This window comes from Diabrotica virgifera, chromosome 8, assembly GCF_917563875.1.
Source record: "Diabrotica virgifera virgifera chromosome 8, PGI_DIABVI_V3a".
Lineage (NCBI taxonomy): Eukaryota > Metazoa > Arthropoda > Insecta > Coleoptera > Chrysomelidae > Diabrotica > Diabrotica virgifera.
Genome location: NC_065450.1, coordinates 223,424,807 through 223,436,920, shown reverse-complemented (window position 1 = coordinate 223,436,920; position 12,114 = coordinate 223,424,807). Strand labels below are relative to the sequence as shown.

The window sequence follows — 12,114 nt, the reverse complement described above, 5'->3', positions numbered from 1 at the left end:
GTATATCTGCAAGTCTACCTCTATCCCATAGTGTCTTACCATCAATTCAGACTCCGTTTGGATTGGTCCGCTGATTGTCGCTTCCAGAATAGTATAGCCATCCCATTGCTTGTGGGGAATTTACCATTATCCGGCAGACCGATATTAGAAATCACCAAAGACGTTGAAAAACATCTTTATTGTATAAATATGTTGATACACAAGGTGATGCAAATAAAGCAACAAAATTTAGCAATATTTATTTTTACTTAACTACCTTAAAACTTTTACAAAAATAACGTAGGAAATATGATAAATACAGGGTGAGTGGGGAGGAACGCACCAAACTTTAAGACTGTAAAAATAATCAAAAATAACCCATTCATTTGTTTCCGAGATACGGGGTGTTTTCTTACAAACTGACGATTTATTTATTGCTATAAAACCGGTTGAGGTGTGCAAATAAAATTTGGTGGGTTTTAAGACGTAGTTATTACGCATGTTGTGACACATAATTAAGAATTTTATATTCACCATTGGCGGGCGTGCGTGTAATAGTCTGTAATTTTTTTAAGATAAAAATGGTACGCCACTGAAATATTTCAAATTAAAAATCTTTCCTGGATTCCTCGTTCAATTCGTGACAAAAAATCTATCTTCCCTTTTTTTCACGCAAAAAATAAAAAATCTTAACGCTTACAAAGTTTTTGACGAAGTTTCTATATAATATACAGTATGTCCCTGTAAGTTGTATCCATATGGAAAACTTTTTATTATTAATTTTACGAAAAAAAGTTATTCTTCATAAAAAGCTCTGCATGGTCCAAAACCTAAGGTTTAACCATGAAATATCAAAATTTTTTAATATTATACGAGGTATATCAAAAAGTTTGAATTTCACTCAAGAGTAAAGTAGCTTTATTTTTCACAATATTGAAAATTGCTATTATGAAAAGTTGATTGGAATTAAAAACTATATTCTAGTATGCAATTACATCCTTCTAATTGTTTTTTTTTTTTTTTAATTATGATAACTAACCTTATTTTCAGTTATTTCAATTTAGATAACTCTTTTACTATTAATTTTACGAAAAAAAGGGATTCTTAATAAAAATTCTGCATGGTCTGAAACCTAAAATACAACCATCTTATGTGCAATTTTATCAATTTTATACGAGGTATGTCAAAAAATATAAATTTTGCTCAAGAGTAAAATACGAATATTTTTTACAATATCGAAAATTGTTATTATGAAGTTATTTAGAATTAAAAACTATGTTTCAGTATGTAATTACATCCTTCTAATTGAAATATTCTGAACTATAAAGGTACTTTAGAAGACTAGAAAACTAAGTCTAATAAATGTGCATGCTCCCTCAGAGAATAAAGACCAAAATGTAAAACAGGATTTCTATGGTAATATTGAAATTATATAATATAATCAAATTCCAAAATATGATATTAAAATTGTAATAGGTGATTTGAATGCCAAAGTGGGGAATGAAGATATGTACCGAAAAACTACTGGAGGTAAAAGTAAACATGACGAAAGTAACGAGAATGGGAAGATGCTGGTAGGCTTTGCGCAAGAGAACAACTTGAGAATTATGCCAACCAAATCGACCACGTCCTAGTGGAGAGTAAGCAGGCGAAATTAATAACAGATATTAGAACTTACCAAGGAGCAGACGCAGATTCCGATCACATACTAATGATTACGAAATTAAGAGAAACTATCCCAAAGGTCAGAGAACAGAGAATAATAAATAAAAAATATGACGTTGCCAAACTAAAGAAAAAAGAAACCGCCGAAAACTTCCAGATAGACGTGACAGCAAAACTACTTCAGAGCGAAGGGCAAGGTGACATTGAAATGGAGTGGGGAATAATAGAAGACGCTATGAAGGAAGCAGCTCAAAAGCGGTTGGGTCAAGTTAAAAAGGGGAGCGACAAAGAATGGTTTGAAACCGATTGCAAGAAAAGTCTTAACACACGGAATGAGGCAAGACTAAAATATATGGATAAACCAAGTGAAGAAACCAGGAATGAATATGAGGCGGCGAGAAGAAACGCGAAAAAAGTGTGTAGGAGTAAGAAAAGGGAGCATATGAATAAAAAGCTTCAAGAGATTGAAGAGCATTATATTAATAAAAATGTAAGAAACTTCTACCAGGAGGCGAAAAGGAGCAGTGACCAATGTGCAAGAAAACAAGAACTACTACAAGAGCAAGGAAGGGCACCTAATAGGAGATAAGCAGGGGAAGCTAAGTAGATGGGAGGAGCATTTTAGAGAGCTACTTAATGAAGAACCTGATGGAAGTGATGAGGAACAAGAGGAAATGGTAGAGGAAGTCAGAGGCCCGGCGGGAACAGTAGAGACTCCAACCGGGGAAGAAATAAGAGAAATCATACATAGTATGAAAAACAACAAAAGTGCAGGCAGCAATGGTATTACTGCAGAATTAATCAAGCATGGGGGAGAAGCACTTATAACGCGAATATGTAGCCTGTTGACGAAAATCTGGAAGCGAGAGGAAATGCCGGAAGTATGGAGAGAGGCCATAGTATGTCCCATTCATAAGAAGGGAGATAGAGCAGTGTGTGAAAACTATAGGGGTATCACTCTCCTAGACGTAACATATAAGGTACTAGCCAGAGTCGTAAGAAGCAGACTGGAAAGGCACTTAAACGAGCAGGTTGGTGAATACCAGGGAGGATTCAAAAAGGGCAGATCCACCATAGATCAAATATTCGTATTGAAAATGATTCAGAGCAGTACATACGAGCAACAGTTAAAGTTAAACCTCCTCTTTATAGATTTCAAACAAGCTTACGATTCTGTGATAAGAAGGCGTTTGTACCAGACCCTAAGAGTACTTGGAATTCCGGAAAAGATGATCAGACTCGTAAAAATGACCTTAGTGAAGACCGACAACAGAGTAAGGATAGAAGGAAGCCTATCAGGAAAATTTGAAGTTAAAAGGGGATTAAAGCAGGGAGATCCGCTGTCCACAGTACTTTTCAATTTCGTGTTGGAGGCGATATTGAGAGAGAGTGGAATACGAACGAAAGGTATGATCTTTGACAACAGAAACCAGGTTCTGGCCTTTGCGGACGATGTAGTGCTAATGGCAAGAACGGAAAGGGAACTGCCGAGTATTTTCAAATTCTTTGAAGTAAAGGCTAAGCAGTATGGACTGAGAATTAATGAGCAAAAAACAAAGTATATGGAAATGGGACAGACCTCAGATGAAGACACAAAACTGAAAACTACCACAAACAACGAGAATAAAGAGTATTGCTTCAAAAAGGTGACGGAGTTTCAGTATCTAGGAGTAACGCTAACAAGTAAAGGGGAAGAAAGCCAGGAAATTGAAAAAAGAATCTCGAGAGGAAGAAAGACAGTCGGAGCCCTACACAAACTACTAAGAGCCAAAAACATCTCCAGAGAGGCAAAATTAAGACTCTATAGAACAGTGATCCAGCCCACAGTTCTTTACGGGAGCGAAACATGGGTCATGAACAAAAACCAAGAAAATATGCTGAACATCTGGGAGCGGAGTGTTCTAAGGAAGATATTCGGGGGAGTAAAAAACGATGAAGACGTTTGGAGGAGACGAACAAATGCGGAGATCAGAGAGCTGTACCGGGAACCAGAAATAAGCCAGATGGTCAGAACAAAGAGACTGATTTGGTTAGGTCATCTTGCGAGAATGGCTGACAAGGTGGGCAAAGGACTCGCTGCTGAGAGGGGAAGGAAAGAGGAGAAGAGGACGACCCAGGAAAAAGTGGCTAGAAGCATGTAAGGAAGATCTGCAAACAATCGGGATATCAAATTGGAGAACTGCGGCCATGGACAGGAGAAAATGGAGAAAAACCGTGGAGAAATTCCAAGCCATGGGCCTTTAAGGCCTGTTGAGCTATATTATATATATATAATGTTAGTTATCATAATTTAAAAAAAAATTAAATTAGAAGGATGTAATTGCATGCTAGAATATAGTTTTAATTCCAAACAACTTTTCATAATAGCAAATTTCAATATTGTGAAAAATAAAGCTACTTTACTCTTGAGTGAAATTCAAACTATTTGACATACCTCGTATAATATTAAAAAAAATTTGATATTTGATGGATAAATCTTAGGTTTTGGACCATGCAGAGCTTTTTATGAAGAATAACTTTTTTTTCGTAAAATTAATAATAAAAAAGTTTTCCATATGGATACAACTTACAGCGACATACTGTGTAACATATTAATTATTATGAATGTGTAGAAACTTATTTCGAATACTTTGTAAGCGTTAATATATTTTATTTTTTGCATGAAAACGAAGCTTCGTATGAACAAACATGAAGATATAATGTTTGTCAGAAATTGAACAGGGAATTCAAAAATAATTTTTAATTTTAAATATCCCAGTGGCGCACTATTTTTTTGTCTTTAAAAAATTTCAGACTATTACCCGTACGTGCGCCAATGATGAATATAAAATTCTTAATTGTGTGTCAAAACATGCGCAACAATTACGTCTTAAAACCCACCAAATTTCATTTGCACACCTCGGCCGATTTTAGAGCAATACATAGATCGTCAGTTTATAAGAAAAATTTTAACACCCCACATCTCGGAAACAAATGAAAATCGAATAACAACATATGAGATATTTTTGATTATATTTGCGTATATTATACCAGTCTTAAAGTTTGGTGCGTTCCTCCCCACTCACTCTGTATAATTTACAACCGTAGTTTACCTAATATAACCAACTTCTTGATCTGCGCTTCTATTGTATTTTCGTTATTTCATTGATAACCTTTTTGACCGACAATCTGAAATCGTTCAGATCTTGCAGGAATACGCACAAGTCGAGACTAAACCTTACGAAATCCTGGTAAGCATCCGAATCATCACAGAAATCTGAAACATAACATTAAAATTTTTTGTAAATATATTTTTTGAATTAAAAGATTCGGCAACAATTACAGTAAAATAAGCAAAAAAAGACGCTGTTCGGAAATGTGAAAAATCTAGCTATATATCTGATTTTTTTTAGTTGTTATAGGCCTTTATGAAGAAAACCTATACGTTGTTTATCCTCTTCAGCCCCAAGAAAAGATTTTTTTACTATTTTAACAATATTTTCTATTTTCTCATGACAGGTCCAGCATAATGGACATCAGGACTTAGCTTTCATATAATTTAAGTATGAAACTGAAAAAACATTCTCGTTCAGGAGAAATACACATATATATTTTGCATTTTGTACAAAACAATCTCGTCTTCTTAGTACATCTAAGAGGTTTAGGCAATGCGGTAAGAATTTCGATTGCTAACAGAGCATATTGGCAAATGGTCATTACTGGTTTTTCTTACATCTATAGGCGATAACTGGACAACTGTAAATTTTTTTACAGGAATTATGGGCACTTCATCTTCAGATTTCTCAGGTTCTTTTGAAATAGACGCACTAGCTTGTCTCCCACTTGCAGGCTTACCACCTAGAGCTAGTCATCTTTAAACATACAGCTTAAATTTCTGTAGATCCATTTCCATTGATCATTATCGCTATCTTCACTGACGAAAAAATCGTTGTCAAAATAGTCTCCAATGCACGTTCTATCAATATCCTTTTACTATCTGTAACTAAACTTGAGTATGGTAACATATTTTGCTAACTAAGTCCCAATGTCCAAAATGTTGGACAAAAAGTTCAGAGGACCGCTAACGTGTCCAGTTGTAATTATTTTCAAATATATATTTGCCACAAATACGTCCAATCATCAAGTAACATATATTAAAAACAATCAATACTTTAAGAAAAACAATACAACTTAGTGTATTTTTGTGGAACCACCACCATAACTTAAAAAGTTCCACCACGTGTAACAACAAACTACCGAAGTAGGCGCTGTTGTCAAATTTTTCAAACGAGTAAATTTTACTGATAAATAGAAGTCCAATATGCTGCAATATAGGACGCAGCGATGCCCAACCCGAATAGTCACCGTGTAATAAATTAGTAAACGGACTATAATAATATAATAATAATAAATTAATGTATGGACTTAATGAGGTTAAAGATATTTCGTCGTATTTTTAATTATTAACTGTCTGTGTAAAAATAGAAATCAACATCCCGTATCTCGGAAACGAAGCATTTGTGGACATACGTTTATAAAGCCAACTGTCATTTTTTTTTTTGCAGAATTACCTCTTAAAGTTTGGCGCACTTATTTAGAAACACCCTGTATCGATGAAGAACATGGCTAGGTGTTAAAAGTACCTAACTTTTTAGAGCAATATTGGTTGGTTAAGAAAGCCTAACGCTACAATTGAGTTTTTATTTTATATATTTTATCACTATGGTATAATATTCCACAGAGTGTTCCGACTTTAAGGAAAAAACACAGTATGATTGGTACTTCCGGTATAAAATGACATTTACCTGTCTAGCAACAATATATTACATTGATATTCTTAAATAATAAGGCTATAACATACTAAAAAAATCACTCAAATCGGACAAGAGGTTTAGGAAATTCGAGACATCAAACGTGTATAATTCATCGAGTGATTTAATTTCTTTGCTTGGCAGTATATTTTGTTTTGTGGACATCATTTGTAGATTGACCGGAATGTATTCTGTATAGACAAGGCAAAAACGACGGGTTCGTTGGAAAAATTATTCCCATGATATTTTTTTGCATAATCACATTCGCGAGACACCACAGAATAAGGTTAAAGAAGTCGCCCACGCTAAAAGTGGTCCAAATGTTTTTAAACAATTTTTTTTAATCAAATTGCAAAAATCAATATTTTCGGCCCGTACAAATTCTGGACAAAAAAGTTCTCTTATAATGTTTTTCTCAAGTTGATCGTTTTCGAGTTATTAGCAATTTTAAATTGAAAAAAAAAACGAAAAATGGCGATTTTCATAGCTTAATATCTCGGTTAAAAAGTAATTATTATGAAAGTCAGAGAGTGACTAAATCAAAGTTTAAAGCCCCCCCCTCCTAAATGATCCTGAAGACATTTTTGTCATTATTTGATTGCTAAGCTGTTATTTTTAAGTAATAATAATGAGCGTCATGCACGTATTAGGAGGTCGTCAATGGTGAGTGCGAAAGAGATGCCATTCCGGCAGTCCAACAGTGCATCTTACTCGCACTCACATTTACAGCTGCGTCAATACGATCTTACCGCGCATTGTTAATAATTGAAAATAACAGCTTAGTAATAAATTAATGACACAAATTTCTTCAGTATCATGTAGGGGGGCTTTATACTTTGATTTAGTCACTTTCTGACTTTCATTATAATAATAATTTTTAACTAAGTTATTAAGTCTTAAAAATGGCCATTTTCGCGTTTTTCAAATTTTAAATTGCTTACAACTCGAAAACTATTAACTTTAGAGAAAAATTACAAAACAGACTTTTCTGTCCAGAATGGTCCAAAAAACCTTAAAAAAATTTGTCCGGACCAAAAATATTAATTGTTTCAATTTGTTAAAATAATTCGGAGCACTTGTCGCGTGGGTGACTTCTTGCACGTTATTCTGGGATGTCTCACGAATGTGATTATGCAAAAAAATCTCATGGGAATATTTTTTCCAACGAACCCGCCGTTTTCGCCTTGTCTAGAAGATGTCCAGGAAGTGTATGATAAACTTTAAGAAGGGGGTAAACCCTGTAGTTGGCTGTATATCTTCAATATAACAACGTGGAATGAAGTAAACACTTCTGTTGTATATAGGCATATGAATTTATTAAAAAATCCTTAAAATTTATCCACGAAGGAGTGGAAGCACCAAACGTTTTCGGTCAGACTGACCATCATCAGTGTAAAACTGGAAATAAGTAAACCACTAAGATTAAAAAGCAAAAGGGTGAAATTTTGACAGTTGAAAAAATTTAAGAAAATGTGGTTACTTACGTCCAGTGTACATGTAATTGTAACTAGCCACTTTAATAGGTATAAAAACCTCTAAAATACATTATTGTTACATTCTATATTAAAAAGTGGTCGATGTCTTAAGATTTAAAGATGTTTTGGCCTAATTATATTTATTTTATTCGAAGTACCTGGTCTATTTACTGGTCCAGATACTGTACTAAATTTTTCGGTTTTTCGTTAATTACTTTTAGATATTAGTAGTAACTAATCGTAGTCTCAGTAAGTAGGAACACATTCAATTGTTAAGTCGTTTCGTATAGTAACAAGTGCCGCCACAAAAAAATCGCCGGTTCAGTTATACTAAAAAATAAATTAACCCTCTATCCTTCCTTTCTTTCCTTAGTAATAACTGAAGACATCAACACCTACCAGTTAAATAAGATAAGAATTTTTTTATTATTTCCCTACAGTCCGCTCAAAATTTGATTTACGTAACCAGCATTAGCCTAATCGCCACCCCAAAAGATCACATGTGAATGTATTTCATCCTTGCTCGAAAATTGCACAAGGTAAGTACTTGTGTTCAGGTGAGAGGTTACGAACCAACTGATTAGACAGTTTGGTGCCAAAAATGTATGAGAAGATGTCGAAGGAAGTAAGGTGGATTTTTCATCTGTCAACCAAAAAAAAATTTCGGTTGACAGATGAAAAATCCACCTAACTTCCTTTGACATCTTGTCATACATTTCTGGCACCAAACTGTCTAATCAGTTGGTTCGTAACCTCTCACCTGAACACAAGTACTTACCTTGTGCAATTTTCGAGCAAGGATGAAATAATACATTCACATGAGATCTTTAAATCTTAAGACATCGGCTTAATGTCGACCACTTTTTAATATAGAATATAACAATAATGTATTTTAGAGGTTTTTATACCTATTGAAGTGCTAGTTACAATTACTTGTACACTGGACGTAAGTAACCACATTTTCTTAAATTTTATCAACTGTCAAAATTTCGCCCTTTTGCTTTTTAATCTTAGTGGTTTACTTATTTCCAGGTTTACACTGATGATGGTCAGTCTGACCGAAACCGTTTTGTACTTCCACTCCTTCGTGGATAAATTTTAAGGATTTTTTAATAAATTCATATGCCTACATACAACAGAAGTGTTTACTTCATTCCACGTTGTTGTATGATAAACAAGATGGCGTCTCTAGTCCATGCATTTATTGATATATTCTCTATACATACCTTTATTAAATTTGAACAACTCAAGCAGCTTATCTACAGTCTTTATGAACTGTTTCATGAGTTTTCCTTTGAATACTGCCGTCCAATACTTCTTGAATCGCTTCAGGCACTCAATGAAAGACCAAGGAGGATGTGCTAGCATATCCATCTGCATCCAGACGTGACCGTACGCTTCCTGGACTAATTCGCAAATTATTGTTGAACACAAAATGCCCAACTTTTGCATGATTACTGGATACTTTGAATCCCTAGCAATCTTCGACATAATTTTCATGATAATTCCGTTGGCGGAAACGGCTGGTATCCCATTGATCATGGCTTTATTTCTAAGGTTGATGTCGTTTGATAGTAACATCTGTAACAAAAAATTTTTGAAGTTATACTTCTTTAGGTACGAGGGTGAATTTTTATTTTACTGGGCGCATGTGCACACCGACTGTATGGTATTAGTAGCTCAAACGTTATACGGGATCTGATTGGGTGTTAAAATCATGTGTCAATAATTGTTCAATATGGAGATTATGGATAAACAAATGTTGTGTATATTAGTTTTTATTGTTGTGGCGGCAGAGAAAAAAGCAAGTTTATAATTGTAGTGACTTTTTAAATAGTTTTTAAAAGCGACAGGTACGTAATAATTGTAAATGTTTCAGTATCCTAATAAAAAATTACATAGGTACCTACCTATTTGGAAAATTTAAAATGAACCTACCAAAATAGTATGTAATGCTTTGATTTACATAATTTGATTCACTAGCGAAGCGTCCATGTAACCACTGTTACCATTGGTAACAGTTAAGAATCTTGCAAATAAAAATATTTTATGACTACTGTGAAATAATTCCATTTTATTGAAGTTATACTTCTTTACGCGCGATATGAGGGTGAATTTTTATATGTTAAAACCTACGATCCCGGCGCATGCGCATTATAACTTTGTTCTGATTGGATGTTCAAATGACATGTCAAAAATTATTCAATATGGCAGCTGTAGCGCAGCTGTGGTTTGGACGGTTGACGGTTTGGTTTGTATGGTTGTTGCGTTTTAAAATTTGTGGGAAGAGAAACAACAAAGGTTAGTTAATAGTTATACTTACTGCCTTTTTAAATAGTTTTCATATTATATTTTTGAAGTTATACTTCAAAATGTTTTAATTTATGTATGTATCAGTCCAGAAAAGGTGTGGAAAGAATATATTAGTGTTTTTAAATATATTTTTCTACAAACGTGTTAAAAATGCAATTTTTAGGACTCCATAGGAGCGTTAAAAATGCTACTTTAAGGCACTAGTGCTTTAAAATTTTTAAGGCACTGCAGTTAAAAGTGAATTGTCAAATTGTGAAACGTCAAAATATTTATATTTCATTTATTAACATTAACATTAATAATACAACTTGCGCAATTTGAAAAAGGTGGTTTAAAAAGTTTTTTATTATAATTTTGTGTCTTTGGATTTGTCTTCCTTGGGCGTAAAATAATAAAACATCTATTTTTATATTTCACTTGTCACCGTGATGTATAATTATGTATATCTGAAAGGTAAGTAGCATGCGGCTTGATGGACCAGAGCAATTTGGAGAATTTGGTCAAATTCAGAACTGTCAAAAGTTTAAACCGTTTAGTTAGTGGATCTTCCCACATGATGCATGTGTCTCCGTGGGTAAAAGTGTAAGATGATTAAATTTTAATACTAACTGCGCTAACATAAGCGGGTTCGAACCCCAATTGAAACTTTTATTTTTTTATTTTTATTTTATACATTTTATGACAGTAAGTATATTTATTATTTTTTTTTTTTCAGAAAATACGTATTTAGTTAAAATTGTTTCCGACAATTATTGTTCAGAAATCATTCGTGGCATTTTTCAATGTGTTTGTGTGTGTTTTATTCTTTTATTTTTTTTAATTTGTGGTACTGTTTTAATAAAATTCTTTGAAAAGTAGTAAGTATTAAAATTAGTTTAATATTTAAATAAAATATAAATAAACTGTTTAAAGTATATTAATTTCTTTGAAATCATATAATAGAAATATAACTTCTTACGTGCGTACAAAGTACACACACATTCTTTTTTTTTTATTAGCATTTTTATCAATAGCCAGTGTAACCCAAAAAAAAGAAATCCTATCAAGAATCTGACAAAGAGGAAAATAATTATTAACATGAAAACATTTTTTACAGATTCAGACCTTAGTCTGGAAGAATCGGAATGATCAGATGTTACGTTTTTTCTGTCTTGCTGTGTGGCTGTGAAAGTTGAACAATGAACAGAAGAAAAATTAATAATAGATGCCTTTGAGATGTGTATATAGACGGATGTCTGGGTTTCAATGGGTACAAAAAGTTACTATCAATGAGGTACTTCGGCGCAGGATACTTACCACCATTTCATACTTGTCCACCGCCTGCAAACATGCACCAATAATTTTATCGTCTTGGCTGAGTCCTATATGTTCTTGGTCACACATTTCGCTCACAGTTTGACCTGTAAAAAAGCACTTAAGATATATAACTGTAGCACTAGAAGTATATAAATAAAAGACTTTTATGTTTTTAACCAAATTCAACCAAACCTCTGGTCTGCGCTTTCTACCTTCAGCTCGAAACTTAACGTCGCCTGGAATAACACCTTGCTAGAGTACACCGAAAAGCCAATATAGCTCCAAATCACACTGACGTGTTCATTACACATATACAGGGTGATTGATTAGTAGGGTAAAGCTCAATAGCTCCGCTATAGTAATAGATAGCAATAAAAGTTAATAACAAAAATTTTAGCCACCTTTGAGCTTCACATTACAAAATTAGTTAGAATGTTACAGGGTGTTCGATAACACAGTGGCAGACCAAACTTATGTTTTTTTTAAATGGAACACCCTATATTTTATTTTAAATTCGAAATCCTGTTAACTTCTCCATCACAAAAATATAAAGGTTTGTTATGTTATACAGGGTATTTACAAAGTTATAACCAATT

General features: G+C 33.6%; 1 protein-coding gene across 1 annotated transcript in view; it reads right to left on the bottom strand.

The window, feature by feature from the left end:
• Positions 1-223: 223 nt before the first annotated feature.
• The window catches only part of LOC114341631 (transcriptional protein SWT1), a 33,793-nt gene continuing 21,902 nt past the window's right edge, over positions 224-12,114 (bottom strand). Inside the window, exons 6-8 of the mRNA XM_028292442.2 lie at positions 11,519-11,622; positions 9,136-9,490; positions 224-4,900 (exon numbers count right to left, since the gene is read on the bottom strand). Of these exons, the coding sequence (XP_028148243.1) occupies positions 4,767-4,900; positions 9,136-9,490; positions 11,519-11,622 (593 nt within the window). The 3' untranslated portion in view covers positions 224-4,766. The remainder of the gene's footprint in view (positions 4,901-9,135; positions 9,491-11,518; positions 11,623-12,114) is intronic.